This window comes from Chelonia mydas, chromosome 24 (genome assembly GCF_015237465.2).
Source record: "Chelonia mydas isolate rCheMyd1 chromosome 24, rCheMyd1.pri.v2, whole genome shotgun sequence".
Lineage (NCBI taxonomy): Eukaryota > Metazoa > Chordata > Testudines > Cheloniidae > Chelonia > Chelonia mydas.
The window spans coordinates 16,311,795-16,332,067 of NC_051264.2; the positions used below are offsets into that span (position 1 = coordinate 16,311,795).

The 20,273-nt window shown below is 57.4% G+C and overlaps 1 protein-coding gene across 1 annotated transcript in view; it reads right to left on the reverse strand.

Moving 5' to 3' along the window:
- Nucleotides 1-2,169: 2,169 nt before the first annotated feature.
- The window catches only part of LOC122463732 (transmembrane protein 225B-like), a 29,306-nt gene continuing 11,202 nt past the window's right edge, over nucleotides 2,170-20,273 (reverse strand). Inside the window, exons 2-5 of the mRNA XM_043535189.1 lie at nucleotides 7,812-8,024; nucleotides 5,803-5,949; nucleotides 3,964-4,098; nucleotides 2,170-3,215 (exon numbers count right to left, since the gene is read on the reverse strand). Of these exons, the coding sequence (XP_043391124.1) occupies nucleotides 3,115-3,215; nucleotides 3,964-4,098; nucleotides 5,803-5,949; nucleotides 7,812-7,986 (558 nt within the window). The 5' untranslated portion in view covers nucleotides 7,987-8,024 and the 3' untranslated portion in view covers nucleotides 2,170-3,114. The remainder of the gene's footprint in view (nucleotides 3,216-3,963; nucleotides 4,099-5,802; nucleotides 5,950-7,811; nucleotides 8,025-20,273) is intronic.

Genomic DNA, 20,273 nt, shown 5'->3' on the forward strand with positions numbered 1-20,273 from the left:
ACTTCCATCCAGTACGGGGAGACCAGCCCCAGCAGCTCGGTCAGGAGGCTCAGGCAGGTCAGGACCTTGGTTAGCCGCTTGAAATTCAGCTTCTCAGCCAGCCCAGGAAACACTGGGGGGAGGGGCGGATATGCATTAATGGGGGGCAGGGATCCCCCATCACAGCCCCCTTCCCCCTCGTTAGCCCCCGCCCCCCCCAATGACCTCCTGCCCCCTCGTTAGCCAGATCGCCCCATAACGATCCTGGTCCCCCGTTAGATTCCCTTGTAACAACCCAGTACCCTCCATTAGCCAGCGCCCCCCGATAACAATCCCCTGCCACGTCGTTAGCTGGCTCCCCCCATAATGGCCCCCGCCCCCAATAATCACGTCACTTCATAACAACCCCCTGCCCGTTATATCCCCTTAAAGAGCCTCTGCACCCCAATTACCCACATCCCCCCTTAACAGCCTTCTGCCCCCCAGATTCAGACCCCGAGAATGACCCCCTGCCCCTCCATTAGCTCCATCCCATCCCTGTGCCATATACTTGCTGCAGGGGGTGACCCCGATGCCCTGTGGGGTGGAGAGGGGCTGGGGTTACACCCCGGTCAGCCCCGAACCCTGATCCCCGCGGCCTCCCCGTGATCCTGCAGCCCCCGCTGGGCCCCGCCTGCCTCCAACTGCCGTAGAACCTGCCCCCCCCCCGCCAGCCCCGGGCGCCCGGCACCAACCCAGCCACTGCGCAGCACAGGGGCCTGGGGTCATCGGGCCCCCTCCTGCCGCACGGCCTGGGGCCCTGGCTCCCCTGTTCCAACCAGAGCCTGAGAAACGGCCCGTGGGGGCTGGAGACCCAGCGGCCAGCTCCCCTCCCTACCCACACCGGGCACCTGCTTCCTGGTCTGAATTGGTCAGGCGGGGGGGGGGGGGTGTTTTCCCCGGCGATCATGGCTGGCCCCGATGCCCCACGGCGGCGCTAGGGGGGCACTGTGCTGCAGGGGGCAGGGTAGGGAGCTCTCCCCTAGCAGTCAAGGTGAGCCCCGAGGGCAGCGCTAGGGGGCGCTGTGCTCCCAGAGGCCCTAGCATTTCCTCCAAGAGGCAGGGCTTGAACCTGGGGGTCCGGGCCAAACCCCAGCTGGGGCGATTCCATTCGGCTTCCCTAAATCCTCCCTCGAGTTAAGATTTTCATTCACTTCCCATCCGAAATTGTACTGAATTGTTGTGAATTAAACAGACACTGTGTCCCCACCCAGAGGTGGCTGCATGTCAGCGGCAGGCGAGCCATCCCGGTGCGGCGTTATGCGCAGCTGCTCTGCCCCAGAGGTGGCTGCATCTCAGCTCTGGGTGAGGCTGGGCAACCTGAAAATTGCATCCGGATCCTTGAGAGTGAAACGGCCTGAGAAACGCAGAGAGCTTTTACAGGTACAATTTAGTGACCCACTTGTTTGTGAGTGGATGGTGTTTCTACAGATTGTATGTTATGCTCTGGCACCCAGACTCCTGGCTTCGACTCCAAGCTTGGGAGAGTCACATCAGCTCGCTGGGCCTCCGTTTCCCCATCTGTAAAGTGGGGATATTCTGCCTTTGGCTACATAGATTGTATATAGAAGGGGCAGGGGCTGCCTCTATCTGTGTGTCTGGGCAGTGCCCGGCACAACAGAGCCCTGATCTCAGCCGGGGTAGGGCCTGTCTCTCGCTGGGTCTGGGCAGCGCCCGGCACGACGGGGCCCTGATCTCAGCCGGGGCAGGGCCTGTCTCTTGCTGGGTCTGGGCAGCACCCGGCATGACGGGGCCCTGATCTCAACTGGTGCAGGGCCTGCCTCTCGCTGGATCTGGGCAGCGCCCGGCACGACGGGGCCCTGATCTCAGCCGGGGCAGGGCCTGTCTCTCGCTGTGTGTCTGGGCAGCGCCCGGCACGACAGGGCTCTGATCTCAGCTGGGGCAGGGCCTGTCTCTCGCTGTGTGTCTGAGCAGCGCCTGGCACGACGGGGCCCTGATCTCAGCTGGGGCAGGGCCTGTCTCTCTCCGGGTCTGGGCAGCACCCGGCACGACGGGGCCCGGATCTCAGCCGGGGCGGGGCCTGTCTCTCACCGGGTCTGGGCAGCGCCCGGCACGACAGGCCCTGATCTCAGCCGGGGCAGGGCCTGTCTCTCGCTGTGTGTCTGGGCAGCGCCCGGCACGACAGGCCCTGATCTCAGCCGGGGCACGGCCCAGGACAACAGGTTCCCGATCTCACAATGACTCACACATCCAAACCAAACGATTAAACTCTCAGGACTTTATACAATCAGTGATGGTGGCACCAAGAGAAACAGACGAGGGGCTTGTCTGGGGCCATTTGGCCACGGGGAGGCGTGGCTCTGCGGGATTCCCCTAACAGCTGAGCTCAGCCCAGACGCCGTGGCCGGAGTGACGAGAACCCGGCTCGAGCCCCGGGGACGAGACGATTGTAACGGGGCAATTGCAGAGCCGTGCAATACAGAGGAAAGAGTCCGGGGGGTGGAAGGATACATGCTGGAGCTAAGTGGAGAGCCTTCAGTGGATGGATACTCTCCGGCGGTGAGTGGTGCTGAGAAAAAGAAGTCCCTCAGTGCAGGGATATCTGAGAGCACAAAGGCCCCAAAAGAGAAACAGTCCTGGGGGTGGTGGAGGGAGATTGCATAGCGCTGGGTGGAGGGAGATTGAATAGCGCTGAGTGGAAAAACGTCCCAGTCGTGGAGGGATACTCAATAGAGCTAAGTGCAATGGGGGGGGAAAGTGTCCCAGTGATAGAGGGATCGATGGCAGTGCTAAGTGCCGCTGTAAGGGGAAAAGTCCCAGTAGTGGAGGGATATTTGATAGCGCTAAGGCACGTGAGAGGACAATTAGTCCTGACTGCGAAGGGATATCCAATCATGTTGTCTAGCATCGATGGGAAAGTAGTCCCAGCAGTGGAAGGATATTCAACAGTTCCAAGTTGCACTGCAAACACTGAGTCCCGTGGCGGATGGATCTCCCGATGGTGTAATGAGTCAGGCGATGTCAGAGCTTGGAATAGCCACGGACCAATCGGCATCCAGGATCCCGCGCAGGAGGAGGGCTGCTGTGAGTGGGGAGGAGGGGCCCTGGGAGCCGAGGAGGGACGGCGCCCCCTGGCTACACTGGGGCCGCGCCCGTCTCCCCCTCCGGGGCCACCTGGGTGCCCGGCTTCGTGCCCAGGGCAGGCGAATGCTTTTGCGTGAGGAGGCAGGAGATCCCTGGGCGTGAGAGAGGAGAAGAGGCCGGCAGATTTGTGAGCAATGGCTGGAAATTGGAACTTTGACTGAAGATCAACACACGAGTTTTCACCGATTTGCTGTGGTTGCCAACGATGCCTTTCGAAACCCGATTTCTTTTTCTTATAAAAACCGGTTTGGAAATGGAATTGTAAAACCAAAGCCGGTTTTCCAAACTGAGTTTTTGTTCATGAAAAATACATTTTTAATCAAAACTTTTTTTTTTAACGGTTTTGGAAACCAGACTCGTTTACTGAAGAAGGGTTTCAAAAAATGGATTTGGCCCCCTCCCCCAACACATTTAATAAACAGATTTTTTCCCAAAAAAGGCATTTTCCAAGAATGGGTTTTCTTAAACTCAAACAGCTTTTCCAGACCAGAACAGTTTCCCGTTTCATTTTTCCGTCAGAAAGCTGGACAGTGCTGACAGGGAAATTCAGTGAACAGTTTCATTACAAATTTCTGGTTTCTTTTTGGAAAAATTTCCTCCAAAATGAAAACATTTGACACCCGCCCCTCCCATTTGATTTGGGTTAAAACGTCTGTTTAATGTAGGAAAAATCTCCCCATTCTGCGGCTCAACCCCTCATCTCAGGGAACCGCCCGGGGAAATGTCCTAAGTTCTTCACCTCCCAAGGCATGTATGGGATCCCCAGCTCAGCCGTCCGGTGGTGGGTCCCATGGAAAGAAGTCTGGGGGCCCTTTGACCCTGCCCCCTGCCCCTGCTTACCGGAGAGGGCAAAGGCAGGGCCCACGGCCCAGGACATGTAGAAGGCCCAGTTGTACTTCTGCTGGACCTGGGGCTGCTGGGGCGAGTCGAGCACAAACATGAGGAACATCACCGAGCTGATCAGCCCGCAAACTCCTACAGGCCAAAGGGAGAGTGTCAGGCTCACATGCCCTACACCACCACTAGGGGGAGCTGGCACTCTTGGGTCAAGCTCCTCTTCTCCTCAGGTGAGCCGGTGTGTGGAGAAAATCCCCTACTGGATAGTCCATCCACCAATCACCCCAACATACCCCTCTATCCATCCATCCATCCCCCCAACATCCATCCATCCATCCCCCCATCGATCCATCCATCCATCCCCCCAACACCCCTCTATCCATCCATCCATCCATCCACATACAACCCCATCTCTCCATACACTCACCCATCCATCCCCCAATACACTCCTCCCTCCCTCCCTCCATCCATCTATCCCCCCAACATCCCACCATCCATCCATCCCCCCAACATCCATCCATCCATCCCCCCAATCCATCCATCCATCCCCCAACACCCCTCTATCCATCCATCCATCCCCCCAATCCATCCATCCCCCCAACATACCTCTATCCATCCATCCATCCATCCGTCCATCCACCCAACACCCCTCTATCCGTCCATCCATCCACATACACCCCCATCTCTCCATACACCCACCCATCCATCCCCCAACACACCCCTCTATCCTTCCACCCATCCATCCATCCACATATGCGCCCCTCTATCCATCCATCCCTCCATCCCCCAACACACCACTCTGTCCTTCCATCCCTCCCTCCCTCCTTCCCTCCACCCACCCGTCCATCCCCACAACACACCCCTCTATCCTATCCTTCCACCCATCCATCTCCATATGCACCCATCCCTCCATCCGCCCACTCATTCATCAACATACACACCCCTCTATCCATCCACCCACACACCCACCCATCCCTCCATCCCCCCAACACACCCCTCTATCCATTCATCCCCTCAACACACTCCTCTATCCATCCATCCATCCCTCCATCCCCCCACCCATCCACCCCCTCAACACACCCTCTACCCATCCATCCACCCATCCCTCCATGCCCCCAACACACCCCTCTATCCTTCCATCCATCCATCCTCATATACACTCCGTATCCTTCCATTCATCCATTCATCCCCATGCGCCCCGATCCTTCCATCCACATACCCATCCATCCCCATATGTGCCCCTCAGTCCCTCCCTCCCTCCCTCCACCCACATACATCCCCATCCCTCCCTCCATCCACCCATCTATCCCCGTACACTCCCGTCTATCCACCCCACCCACACACCTATCTCCACACCCCACCCTGTCCATCCAACCATACACACCCCATTGTCTATTCCTCTCTCCTTCTGCAGACACACCCCTCTCGCCATCCAGCATCTACCCAGCGACCCCCGTCCCCACCCCTCTAGCCATCCATACTGAGGGGTGGGGATTTAGAGGGGAAGGATGGTCCCCTGATTAGTGCCCTGGCTTAGGCTGCATAAGTCCCAGGCTCAATTCCTTACTCCACCATCGGCTCCCTGCTTGACGTTGGCCAAGTCACTCAGCCTTTCTGTGCCTCAGTTTCCCATCTATACAATGGGGCTGGCTGCCTGCCTACAGGGTGCTGTGAAGCTAAGTCCCTTACAGACCATGAAGCGCTTTGAGAGCTACCGATGAGATGGGCTGTATAAGAAACAAGAGTTATCCTTCTATTCAACGCTGGTCATCAACCAGCCACCGCTCCCCCCCCAGGAGGTGGCTGCGTCTCTGGGCCCAGCCAGCCTCCCACCCACGCTACCTGCCGTGAAACAGGTCATGGCCCAGACGTTGGTTTCCGGGAAGAACTTGCTCGCCTGGCGGAGGAAGGAATCCAGGCAGCACAACGTGGCGAAGATGGCAGTGATGATCCCCACCAGCATGAATCCCCGGCTGGAGTCCAGCACACCTGGGGGGCGTTGGGAGAATCAGAGGGGGAGCCCAGCCCACTCGCCCACCCCCCGCCCTGGACACGTGTCCATCTCGGCTGCAAGAACAATGAACAATGATTGGCTACAGACAATTGAAGCTGGATGGGGGGGCTGGGTGAAGGCGGATCGACACTGGCTGGGGGATCCGGCCCCATCAACTCTGGCAGATCTATGGCCAATCAACACCGGCTGTGGGATCCGGCCCTGTCAACTCCAGTGGATCTATGGCCAATCAACACCGGCTGTGGGATCCGGCCCTGTCAACTCCAGTGGATCTATGGCCAATCAACACCAGCTGGGGGATCCGGCCCTGTCAACTCCGGTGGATCTATGGCCAATCAACACCAGCTGGGGGATCCGGGCCCATCAACTCTGGCGGATCTATGGGCCGATCAACACCAGCTGGGGGATCCGGGCCCATCAACTCCGGTGGATCTATGGCCAATCAACACCAGCTGGGGGATCCGGGCCCATCAACTCTGGCAGATCTACGGCCAATCAACACCAGCTGGGGGATCCGGGCCCATCAACTCTGGCGGATCTACGGGCCGATCAACACCAGCTGGGGGATCCGGGCCCATCAACTCTGGCGGATCTACTGGCCGATCAACACCAGCTGGGGGATCCGGGCCCATCAACTCCAGTGGATCTATGGCCAATCAACACCGGCTGGGGGATCCGGCCCTGTCAACTCCGGTGGATCTATGGCCAATCAACACCGGCTGTGGGATCCGGCCCTGTCAACTCCAGTGGATCTATGGCCAATCAACACCAGCTGGGGGATCCGGGCCCATCAACTCTGGCAGATCTACGGCCAATCAACACCAGCTGGGGGATCCGGCCCTGTCAACTCCGGTGGACCTACAGCCAATCAACACCGGCTGGGGGATCCGGGCCCATCAACTCCAGTGGATCTATGGCCAATCAACACCAGCTGGGGGATCCGGCCCTGTCAACTCCAGTGGATCTATGGCCAATCAACACCAGCTGGGGGATCCGGGCCCATCAACTCTGGCAGATCTACGGCCAATCAACACCAGCTGGGGGATCCGGCCCTGTCAACTCCGGTGGACCTACAGCCAATCAACACCGGCTGGGGGATCCGGGCCCATCAACTCCAGTGGATCTATGGCCAATCAACACCAGCTGGGGGATCCGGCCCTGTCAACTCCAGTGGATCTACGGCCAATCAACACCAGCTGGGGGATCCGGCCCTGTCAACTCCGGTGGATCTATGGCCAATCAACACCAGCTGGGGGATCCGGGCCCATCAACTCCAGTGGATCTATGGCCAATCAACACCGGCTGGGGGATCCGGCCCTGTCAACTCCAGTGGACCTACAGCCAATCAACACCAGCTGGGGGATCCGGCCCTGTCAACTCCAGTGGATCTATGGCCAATCAACACCAGCTGGGGGATCCGGGCCCATCAACTCTGGCAGATCTACGGCCAATCAACGCCAGCTGGGGGATCCGGCCCTGTAAACTCCGGTGGACCTACAGCCAATCAACACCGGCTGGGGGATCCGGGCCCATCAACTCCAGTGGATCTATGGCCAATCAACGCCAGCTGGGGGATCCGGCCCTGTCAACTCCGGTGGACCTACAGCCAATCAACACCGGCCGGGGGATCCGGGCCCATCAACTCCAGTGGATCTATGGCCAATCAACACCAGCTGGGGGATCCAGCCCTGTCAACTCCGGTGGACCTACAGCCAATCAACACCGGCTGGGGGATCCGGGCCCATCAACTCCAGTGGATCTACGGCCGATCAACACGGCTGGGGAGACCCAGGTCCGTCGGGACAACGGTCGATGGACGCCAGTGGGGGACACGTACTTGTCCTGGGGGGCAGATTCTTGCAGGCAATCCCCTTGCACACAGTCCATATCCCGAAATTCACGGGCCCCATGTCCGAGCTGAAGAGCAGCCAGCATGGACACACCCCAACGACCAGGATGAGAAGGAAGCTGAAGCAGGTTAGAGAGATGCTCACCACCCGGTAGGGGAACATTGCGTGCGAGGCGACGGGCTCCGGGGGGCTGAGGTAACCTGTAGGGAGAGACACCAGGGATGTGAGGGGCTGGGCTGAAGCACAGGCAGTAGGGAGCTGGGGACAGCAGCAGCTCTGACCTAACGGCACTGCTCGAGGGCCGCTGGCTGAGGGAAAAGCCCGGAGGATGCTCACGCCTGAGTCTGCAGAAAGCCTGAGCCCATTGCTCTAGCGGGGGTGTCAGATGGATAACTGGATGGAGGGGGGTGGAGAGGTGGGGACAGGTGTGGTGTGTATGGGGATGGAGCGATGGGGGGAGGAAGGGATGGACAGATGGATGGAGGGGGGATGGACGTATGGTGGGATGGACAGATGGATGGAGGAGAGATGGACGGATGGACGGGGGGATGGAAGGGTGAAGGGAGGGGGATGGAAGGTGGATGGATGGGGACAGAGGGACAGATGGAGGGACAGAAGGATGGAGGGGTGATGGATGTATGGCGGGGTGGAGGGAGGGGGGATGGAGGGGTGGATGGATGGAGGGATGGGTGGAGGGGTGGAAGGAGGGGGGATGGAAGGGATGGATGGATGGAGGATGGAAGGTGGATGGATGGGGACAGATGGATGGATGGAAGGATGGAGGGGGGATAGATGGAGGGATGGATGGAGGGGCGGAGGGAGAGGGGAAGCAGGGGGAGGGGGAATGGATGGATGGAGGGGTGGAAGGATGGATGGAGGGGTGGAGGGAGCAGGGAGGGGGGATGGAGGGATGGATAGATGGAGGGGTGGATGGATGGATGGAGGGGGATAGAGAGATAGACGGATGGGGACAGAGGGACGGATGGATGGAGGGGTGGAGGATAGAGGGACGGATGGTGGATGGATGGAGGGGTGGAGGGATGGGCGGAGGGGTGGAGGGGTGGAGGATGGAAGGAGGAGGGATGGAGGGGTGGAGGGAGGGGGAGGGGGACAGAGAGATAGATGGATGGGGACAGAGGGACAGATGGATGGAGGGATGGATGGAGGGGTGGAGGGATGGATGGAGGGGTGGAGGGAGGGGGGACAGAGAGATAGACGGATGGGGACAGAGGGACGGATGGATGGAGGGGTGGAGGATAGAGGGACGGATGGTGGATGGATGGAGGGGTGGAGGGATGGAGGGATGGATGGAGGGGTGGAGGGGTGGAAGATGGAAGGAGGAGGGATGGAGGGGTAGAGGGATGGATGGAGGAGTGGAGGGATGGAGGGGTGGAGGGATGGATGGAGGGTGGAGGGGTGGAGGATGGAAGGAGGAGGGATGGAGGGGTGGAGGGATGGATGGAGGGGTGGAGGGATGGAGGGATGGATGGAGGGATGGAGGGATGGATGGAGGGGTGGAGGGATGGAGGGGTGGATGGAGGGGTGGAGGGATGGAGGGATGGATGGAGGGGTGGAGGGAGGAGGGACAGAGAGATAGACGGATGGGGACAGAGCGATAGACCCTTACTCCAGCCACCGACCCCGTCTCTGCGGCTCCGACCAGCGTTGGTGCCGGGGGCTCTCCCAGTCGCTCGCTCTCACGGACACGTCCCGGGCTGGCCGCGCTGAGCTGGGGCGGCCGGGGGGCAGCAGGACCCGGGACCTGGGGGGCAAACGACCCCCCTCAGCTCCAGCGGCGGCTGCGTCCGGGGGCCCCCAACGGCTGGTGGAACCCTCTGGGCGCGTCCAACTGCCGTGGAACCTTCCAGCCGCTGAGCCGGGCCCACGGCCGGCCCCACATGGCCGGCGCCCCGGGGCCAGGGAGTGGGAGTGGGGAGGGGGGAGCTAGAGACATGAAGCATTCCTTAAACTTAGGGCCAAAATCACCCCCTGATAAAAACAAAGCCACAAAGGAACGAGCTGCGGGAGTAAAAAGACAAGGGAGGGATGGGGACAGAGGGGCGGATGGAAGTCCAGCAGCAGAGGGGGGGCTACCCAGTTTATTGCCCCCAAGGCAGCATGGCCGATTACCTGCCCCCTGGGCGTGTGGCGTGTGTGTGCGTTTGGTGCAAGGAGCTCCTGGCCCGCAGAGACCGCGTATGGGCTCTGGAGACCAGGCTGGCTGAGCTGGAGGAGCTGAGGGAGACAGAGAGGTTCACAGATGAGACTTTCCGGGACACGGTAGAACGGTCCCACCCCTGGTCCGACCGTCTCTGTGCTGTTGAGGAGGATGAAAGTCCCAGGGAAGGAGAACACCCAACTGGAGCAGAGCGAAACGATCCCATAGTTTGGAGCCTCCTTCCAGATGATGCTGGGGTATCCTCTCGCACTGAGGACACCTCTCTGGGGGAGGGAACTCCAGTTCTTGGGACGGGTATTAGTAATGGGCGAATCGATCATTAGAAACATAGAGAGCTGGTTTCAGAGTAGCAGGTGTGTTAGTCTGTATCCGCAAAAAGAAAAGGAGGATTTGTGGCACCTTAGAGACTAGCAAATTTATTTGAGCATAAGCTTTCGTGAGCTACAGCTCACTTCATCCGATGAAGTGAGCTATAGAGAGCTGGGTTTGCGATGGCCGGGAGAGCCATATGGTGACTTACCTGCCTGGTGCAAAGGTTGTGGACCTCTCGAGACATCCAGATAGATTTCTGCGTAGTGCTGGGGAGAAGCTGGTGGTTGTGGTTCATGTAGGTGTGACGAAGTGGGACTGTTCTTAATGTTTCCTCTGAATAGTGTGGGGTGCCTCAGTTTCCCCTATGCAGTTTTTAAGTATCTAGGGGGTGGGATAAGGGTGTATGATCGTTGCAGAGCCCTAGAGGGCAGGTGTGTGCAGGGGTCTGGACACAGAGAATGGCCGACACCCTGTTTCCTGGCAACTGATGGCCTGGGCCCTTCCCCCCCTGCGAGGTGAGAGCTAAATGGTGGGAGAACAAAGGAATCCGGTGACCTCCTGGCCCGGGACAGGGACAAAGCCCAGAGGAGGAGGGGCTGGAGGGAGTTTCAGTTTGGGGCTGGCTGGGGACATGGAGTGAAGGGCAGACGTGGTTGTCTGGCTCACTGCCCCCCAGAATGGACCCAGCTGAGGGGTCCTGTTCTCTGCACCTACAAGCTCTGTGTTAGACCATGTTCCTGTCGTCTAATAAACCTCTGTGTTACTGGCTGGCTGAGAGTCACGTCTGACTGCGGAGTTGGGGGGCAGGACCCTCTGGCCCCCCCAGAACCCCGCCTGAGCGGACTCGCTATGGGAAGCGCACAGAGGGGCAGAGGAGGCTGAATGCTCCGAGGTCAGACCCAGGAAGGTGGAAGCTGTGTGAGCTGTGTGTCCTGAAGACAGGCTGCTCACAGAGAGGAGACTTCACCAGAGTCCTGCCTGGCTTCATGGGGAGCAGTTCCAGAGCATCGCCCGGGGACTCCGTGACAACTGGTGGTAGCGGTGGGATCTACTGCACCCCGTGGATGGCACTTCCTGCAGTAAGTGACTGGGGAGCAGTAAAACGAAGGGGGACTGACGAGGACCAGGCGTGCTGAAGGCTCAGAGAGGAGCAGTTTCGGGGGGCTGTTAACCCCTGGGAGTGTGTGACCAGAGAGAAGGACTTTTGCAGTAACAGGGTCCCCCGGGGGATTGCGGTGAGCAGTCCCAGGGGGGAGGAGTCTGCAGCTCGACCCTGGCTAAGAGGCGGTGACCTCGAGAAGGGCTGGCACACGAGGGGTTCTCCCTGGAAACCGTGGGGAGCTGAGAGCACACAGGCCTGTGAGTCCACAACAACTTGGGAAGAGCGGAGTGACGGCCTGTCACCGTCTCCTTAAGAAGGACATTGTAACCCTGTGCAGAAAGAGAGGGTTGAGCATTGGAAAGTTCACCAAGGCACAGTTCATCGTGCAGCGGGAGGAGGATGACGGCTCTAAGGAACAGATTCCTGACCCCAAATGGGGCTATAGCAGGATCTGGGAGCAGCTGGAGTAGTAGCCAGGTATCGCCAAGACTCCTGTCCCCGACCAGACGAGGGTCTTCAGGATCAGGTTCCCCATCCAGGGATCGGAGATGGATGGGACTGGAGCCGAGTCTGAGAGAGCAAGAGGACGGTGAGAGACAGCGAGAGCCCGAGAAAGAGCTGCAGCAGCAGCATGAACTGGCGGTGGGGGAGTGGAGAGGCCTAGGGGACCTCCCCGGGGTGAGTGGGGATAGACCCCGGGGGGCCAGTTCCGCAGGGAACCTCGAGACTAAATTGCTGCACCTGGTTAAGGAAGGGGGGGGGGATGTGGATGCCACCTCACTGCCTGTGAGCAGGCTGGAGATTTGAACCAGGGGGACCCTGCAGGAAAGCCCTGGTGTCTAGCTCCCTTGCTGGTCCCAAGGCCAGAGACTCCGTCAGCCAGATGGGTGGGGAGGTGGACAGGCTCCCACTCCTGACCCCAACCTATATGTCTGTGTGGAGTTTCCTCGGGTCAGGCCCCTCGGAGCCCCAGTGGGAGCGGGAGGTGATGGTCAATGGGGAGACATTCCTGGGGTGGCGAGACCCTGGGACAGAGAGAACTGTTGTCAGGCCCTGGGTGGTGCAGCCTCAGATGTTGAGGGGCTGGGTGAGCTGGGTGAGGGTCCCAGGGACGAAGCCCCTTGCCCTGCCTATGGCCCAGATCCCTGTGCAGACCCAGGAGGGGTGGGGCTGGCTGGTCGTTGGGGTTCTCCAGGACACCAGCTGCGAGACCCTGTTGTGGGGTGACTGTGTCTCTTTGGGGCAGGATCCAGGCCCTGCTCCTGTAACGGCCGAGGGTTTGAATTTGAATCCCGGGAACCAATCGGCGGAGAGGGAAATGGTCAGTGAAAAGGCAGATGACCTGGCTGGCAGCGGGAAGGAGCTGCTAGGCTCAGGCTACCTGCCTGCCTGTAACCAGACCCCTGGGGCTCCCTGCCCCCCTTGCACACCGGAGAGGGGGCTCAGGCTGGCTCTGATGCACTGAGGAAAGCAGCGAGCTCGCTGCCTGCCCCCACTGGGACAGCAAGGGCAGCGCTGAGCACTGGGGGAGCTGAGACCCCAGCTGAGTGGGGGGAGACACAGCCAGGGCAGGGGATCTGTGGGGAGTGGCAAGGTGCTTGGTAAGGAAAGTCTGGAAGAGCCTAGGCAGCCTTGTGAGCTGATGGCTGTGTCTAGTCAGCAGGGTGAGAAGGCGAGGAGAGTGGAAGATGAGTGTCCCTGGACCTTACCTGTTAGCTGGGTGGAGAATTGGGACAGTGAAGGAAACGTGCCTGTGTCTGTCAGGGGTGTTGACTTGCCTGTGGAGGGAGCTACCCTGATCTCCAAGCAGTTGTCTGTGACCAGCCTTGTGTGCTGGGACAAGGGGAATGAGATCCCAAGCTGTGTGTCTGGTAAAGGAGAAAGTGTGTCTGGCTCTTCTTTGTCTGTGGAGCAGACAGAAGGGGCCTTTCAGCCTGTGATGGTTGAGGGTTTGCAGTTGTCTCAGAGCTGGTTCTGGATTCAGCTAAAGCCCAGGAAGGGAAGGGTCCTAAGTTTGGGTCTGCTCGGGAGAATGGCCCTGTAACTAGGTCGCATCCAGTTAGTGTCTATGTAAAATCCCAGAGACCAGACAATTCTGGTGCTTGTATTTTGCCCGTTGCTAGTGTGTTGTTGGGAAAGGGTGAAGCAACTCTGACTAAGCAGGGTGAGATCCTAGCCAGGGCACAAGGAGAGCATGAAGGTGATGTGATTGTGTTACCTACTGAGGGTGTGGAAACCTGTAGCAAGAAGGAAAAGATTCCTGAACTTGTGTGTGGCAAAGGGAAGGAGAATGCTTCTGACCTTTTCTCTAGGAAGTCTGTGAGTTTGCCTGAAAGGGGATTGTGGAGGAATCCGCCGGATGGGCCAGAGGTAATTCTGGATGTAAGGGAGACCCAGAAAGAGTCTGTTGTTGCTCAGGAAAGTGTTCCTTTAGAGCAAGCCCTCGGTGAAGAGGGTAAGAGCAGAATTTCTCTGAGGGGTGAATTGTTGCATAGAAAAGCCCCTAGGGAAAGGAATCCTCATGGAGTCTTTGCAAGCAGTTTACTGCAACTGAAGGGTGTGAAAGTGATTTAATCAAGAAAGTTTCAGTTCCTAACAGCCAGAAATTTTCTGTTGTGAATGGATCCACTGACTTTCCTGTCGAAAGATCCAGTGTGGATAGCTTTGAGAAGGTCTCAGATGGAGTGAAAGCTGTTAAGAAAGTTAAACAGTCCGATAACCAAGTGGCTGTGTTTGGCCAGCTTGTTGGGGAGACAAGGTTGTGGAGAAAGGGGTGTCTCCATGCTAGTTCTGTAAGTGAACAGTATGTGGCCCAGGTCAAGGTGGGGGCTCTTAATCAAGAGAGCCCGAATTGCAGCCCTCCAGACTGGAGCGCTGGGAGAAGACCCGATCCCAGTTTGACCCCCGGGGGTTTTGGGGTGGCCAAAGGGCACGGGCCGCATAAACCTTCCCATATGCGGCCTGCAAGTGCTATCGACCACCCCTGACCTAAGGGAGGGTGTGAAACTGGAAGGGCATAAAACTGGAAGGGCCTGGTGTAACTCCCACCAAGGAATGGGAGAGATGCTGGGACATCCATGGGAACATTGGTGGCTTCGAACTTCCCCAGATCACCAGCTAAAGTGGCCCTGCTCAGTTCGGTCTCAAAGGGGGGAGAGATGTGACGAAGCGGGAGTGTTCTTAATGTTTCCTCTGAATATTGTGGGGGTGCCTCAGTTTCCCCTAGGCAGTTCTTAAGTATCTTGGTGGTGGGATAAGGGTGTAGATCGTTGCAGAGCCCTAGATGGCAGGTGTGTGCAGGGGTCTGGACACAGAGAATGGCCGACACCCTGTTTCCTGGCACCTGGTGGCCTGGGCCCTTCCCCCCTGCAAGGTGAGAGCTAAAGGGTTGGAGAACAAAGGAATCAGGTGACCTCCTGGCCGGGGAAAGGAACAAAGCCCAGAGGAGGAGGGGCTGGGGGGAGTTTCAGTTTGGGGCTGGCTGGGGACATGGAGTGAAGTGCAGACGTGGTTGTCTGGCTCACTGCCCCCCAAAATGGACCCAGCTGAGGGGTCCTGTTCTCTGCACCTGCAAGCTCTGTATTAGACCATGTTCCTGTCGTCTAATAAACCTCTGTTTTCCTGGCTGGCTGAGAGTCACGTCTGACTGTGGAGTTGGGGGGCAGGACCCTCTGGCCCCCCCAGGACCCTGCCTGGGCGGACTCGCTGTGGGAAGCGCCCGGAGGGGCAGAGGAGGCTGAATGCTCCGAGGTCAGACCCAGGAAGGTGGAAGCCGGGTGAGCTGTGTGTCCTGCAGACAGTCTGCTCCCAGAGAGGAGACTTCCCCAGAGTCCTGCCTGGCTTTGTAGGGAGCAATTCCAGAGCATCGTCCGGGGACTCCGTGACAGTAGGTACCAGTGACATAGGGAAGGATAGGAGACAGGTCCTGGGGGCCAAATTTAGGCTGCTAGGTAAGAGATTGAAGCCCAGGAGCTCCATGGTGGCATTCTCTGAGATGCTCCCAGTTCCATGCGCAGGGCCGGTTAGACCGGCAGAACTGCAGGGTCTCAATGCGTGGATGAGACGATGGTGTAGGGAGGAGGGGTTTAGATTTATCAGGAACTGGAGAAACTTTTGGGAAAGGGGGAGCCTATACAGGAAGGATGGACTCCACCGAAACAAAAATGGATGCAGATTGCTGGCCTGTAACATTAAAAAGGTCATAGAATGGTTTTTCAACTAAGGGCTGGGGGAAAGCGGATGGGTGAGGAGGAGCACGTGGTTTGGTCAGCGACATCCCTTAGGGGAGAATCTAGTAATGGAGATTCCCTATGTCCTGGGAAGGAGGAGAGGATGGAAGATGATAAAATGCAGGGAGGATCTGATGAGAAACAGTCAAATGAAAAAAAGGCCCATTCAGTGACATCATGTAATGGGAGACAGCTAAAAAGTGACACGTTTTTAAAGCGCTTACATACCAGTGCTAGAAGGTTAAATAATAAGACGGGTGAACTAGAGAGCCTCGTCTTACATGAGGATCTCGATGTAACAGGCATCACAAAAACTTGGTGGAATGAGGATAATCAATGGGAGACAGTAACACCAGGGGACAAAATATATCGGAAGGACAGACCAGGTCATGCTGGGGGGGGGGGGAAGTGGCACTATTTGTGAAAGAAAGCTTAGAGTCAAATGAAGTAAAAATCTTAAATGAATCAAACTGTCCCATAGAATCTCTCTGGAGAGTAATCCCATGCTCGAATGACGAGAAACGAGCAGCAGGGAGATAGGACCGACCACCTGACCAGGATGGTGATAGTGACTGTAAAATGCTCAGGGAGATTAGAAAAGGAGGACTTGTGGCACCTTAGAGACTAACAAATTTATCTGAGCATAAGCTACAGCTCACTTCATCGGATTAGAGAGGCTACTAAAATAAAAAACTCAATAATACTAATGGGGGTTTTCAATTATCCCCCTATTGACTGGGTTCCTGTCACCTCAGGACAGGATGCAGAGATAAAGTTTCTTGACACCTCAAAGGACTGCTTCTTGGAGCAGCTGGTCCTGGAACCCACACGAGGAAAGGCAATTCTTGATTTAGTCCTAAGTGGAGCGTGGGATCTGGTCCAAGAGGTGAATCTAGCTGGACTGCCTGGTAATAGTGACCAAAATATAATTAAATTTAACATCCCTGTGGCAGGAAAAACACCACAGCGGCCTAACACTGTAGCATTTAATTTCAGAAAAGGGAACGACACAGAAATGAGGAAGTCATTAAACAGAAATGAAAAGGTCCAGTGCCAAACGTGAAATCCCTGCAAGCTGCATGGAAACTTTTCAAAGACACCATAATAGAGGCTCAACTTAAATGTATCCCCCAAATTAAAAAACATAGTAAGAGAACAACAAAGTTGTCAAACAAAAATTGCCATCGTGGCTAAACAACAAAGTAAAAGAAGCACTGAGAGGCAAAAGGCATCCTTTAAAAAGTGGAAGTTAAATCCTACTGAGGAAAACAGAAAGGAGAATAAACTCTGGCAAGTGAAGTGTAAAAATATAATTCAGAAGGTCAAAAAAGAATTTGAAGAACAACTAGCCAAAGACTCAAAAAGTAACAGCAAAAATTACATCAGAAGCAGGAAGCCTGCTAAACAACCAGTGGGGCCACTGGACGATTGAGATGCTGACGGAGCACTCAAGGACGATAAAGCCATTGCAGAGAAACTAAATGAATTCTTTGCGTCGGTCTTCACGGCTGAGGATGTGAGGGAGATTCCCAAACCTGAGCCGTTCTTTTTAGGTGACAGATGTGAGGAACTGTCCCAGATTGAGGTGTCATTAGAGGAGGTTTGGGAACAAATTGATACATTAAACAGCAATAAATCACCAGGAGCAGATGGGATTCGCCCAAGAGGTCTGAAGGAACTCAGATAGGAAATTGCAGAACTGCTAACTGTGGTCTGGATCACAGGACTGGAGGAGAGCGAATGTGACACCGATTTTTACAAACGGCTCCAGAGGTGATCCCGGCAATGACAGGCCGGTGACCCTGACTTCAGTACCAGGCAAACTGGTTGAAACTTCCCTGAGATTTAATCTCGACTGACTCTGCTGAAGTTTGAACCCGTTGCCCCTTGTCCTGCTCTTAGGAAGAACAATTTTTCTCCAGCTTCTTTCTGGCAGCCTTTCCAGTGTTTGAAAACCGCGATCATGTCCCCCTCCCCCAATCTCTTTTCCAAGCTAACCGCACCCAGTTCCTTCAGGCTGTGCCCCTCGGGCTCGCGTTCCATCCCTTTGATCATCTTTCTCCCTCGCCTCCGGATCCTTTCCAGTTTCTCTGCATCCTTTCTGCACATTGGTGACCGAACCTGGACCCAGTTTCCAGCTGAGGCTTAGCCAGCGCCGAGCAGAGCGGGACTGGCACCTCCCGGGACTGGCATGCTCTGCCTCCGGTAATGCGACCGGAAATTGCATTTGCTGTTTCTGCACCAGCGTCGCATTCCTGACTCCTGCCGAGGTTGTGACCCGCCCCGTGCTGCTGCCAGTTCTCCAGGTTATCGGGGTCCCTCTGAGTTTTAGCTCCGTCCTCCAAAGTGAATTTTAGCTCCACCCCCAGCTTTGTGTCATGGGCAGATTGGATCAGCCTGCTCCAGGCCATGAGTAAAGACGTTAAAGAACACGGGCCCCAGCACGGATCCCTGCGGAGCCCCACTGGGGATCCGCCGTCCCTTGGCCCTTCCGCTAACCGTCGCTCGCTGTTTGCCGCTGAACGCATTCTGCACCCACTGGCCGGCAGTCCCGCCCAGCCCTCTCGCACTGTGATGCTGTGACAAGCGACAAGCCCCTGGCAGGTCCTGCCCTGACACAGCCTGGCCAGTGTAAGTTCATTGCCCCCTGTCTGCCCCACCCGCAAAGTGGAGAGGACGCGCCCCGGCCTTTGTAAACTGAGCTGACATTTCCCAAGCACTTCAGCCGAACACACAGGCTTAGGCGGAATATAAAAGAGGTTTATTAACTGCAGACAGATTTTAAGTGATTAGAAGCAGTGAGCGTAGTGATTGCAGTTGGTTACCGAGAGAAATCAAAGGAAATTCCCAATCTGAGTTAAATAAACGAGACAGGATTGGAATCAAGCCCTGTCTCACCCTGACAGATGGTACAAGCAGGTCACAGTCCCTCAATACACAGGCTGGGACTAGGGTGACCAGACAGCAAGTGTGAGAAATTGGACTGGGGGAGCGGGGGGTAATAGGACCCTGTATAAGCCAAAGCCCCAAATATCGGGACTGTCCCTATAAAATTGGGACACGTGGTCACCCTAGCTGGGACTCACCTCCAGCCTGGGACCACCCTCCCCAGTTCAACCTCTTTGTCTTCCAGATGTGCTTCCAGGTGTTGAGATGGGGGGGGGAGGAGAGGCCAAGTGATGAGCTCACTTCCTCTCTTTTATACTTTCTTCCAGCTTGCTGGAAAGCGGGGGCCAGGCAGCCCCCCCCTGGACAGACATTGCCTAAGTCCTGTCTCTGAGAAGTCGCTGGGGTGGCCGTTGGGACAGTGGATTGCCTTTCCTGGGCCATCAGCGCATGTCTGACTGGTCCTTGGCTGCAGTTGAAAGGCCGGCTGGGGGTGTTCCCGGGCTCACAACGTATTCCAGGAACGCTCCGTGAGGCCCCGTGCGAGGCTGGCACGGGCGGTCCAACGGGGGACACGGTTCAGCAGGGGAAGACTCACACGGCAGGCTCCGTACAGAACCTCTCACCATCATCTGGCCGCGGTGACCGTGGGAGCTCCGGGCGCTACTTGGAGGTCGCGAGTGTCGCAGAGAGACGGACGGGTGAGGTGAGCCTGATGATGTCACAAGACGCCCCCCACCTTAACAGGAAGGGACATCATAGGAAATGACCACGTCCCCGGAAATGCTGGCGTAGAGCCCCTTGCAAACACCAAAGAGATGGGCGGGCGAGAGGAGCCTGATGATGTCACCGGGAGTCCCACCGTCACAGGAAGTGACATCACTGAAAATGATGACGTCGCCGGAAATGTCACCGGAAACGGGGTTGCAACTTGAACCTGTGTGCTTTAGGGTCCTGGCCAAACCCCTGCCCGCCCTGGTCTCCCCACAGGAAGTCCCGCCGTAGCGAAGGACGGAAGCTAATGGGAGCTGGTGTCTGGAAACATCCCCTGCCCAGCATCCGAGCGGAGTGCTAACGAACTGCAGGGGATCTGCCAGGGGGCAGGGGGGGCAGGTGCAATATGGAAATCAATATGTACCGTGTTGAGCCTGCCCCCTCCGACCGCACACCCCTACGCGTCAGCTACCGCCCCCCACTGGAACCTGCCCGGGGCATCAGCAAACCCTTACAACCAGACTCAACGGAGTTCTTTCCTGAACCCCCCTTCTGGCCTTCAAACAACCCCCCATCTCGTCATCGCTCCCCACAGACCAGGACACACCAGCTCCGAGCGGCGCCAGACCTGGCCAGAACAGATGGGAACCTGCAGCCGTATCTCCCCTGCTGTGATGATCAACACCCCGAACAACACATCTCTTGAGAGCCCGGGGTCCTGCCCAGCCCCAGCACGAGCCATGGCACCAGTGTGCCCGACGCCCCAGCCACGCGGGTGGGGGTGGGTGAAGCCAGACAATGGGGGGCGCGCGGGGCACCGGCGGGGACACTATCTCCGTTCATGTCAGCGTCACTTGCTGGGAATCGGGTCCCAGGGACAGACACTCCCATTCGGCGAACAGCTCCGGCCTCGTGAACGTTCCCAGTGCAGCCTGCGTCGGGGCTCACACATCGGCCTCTGGGGTCCCCGAGGGCCGGCCCAGCGACGGAGCCGCACCCTGGGCGGCGTACAGACTCGTGCTTCTGG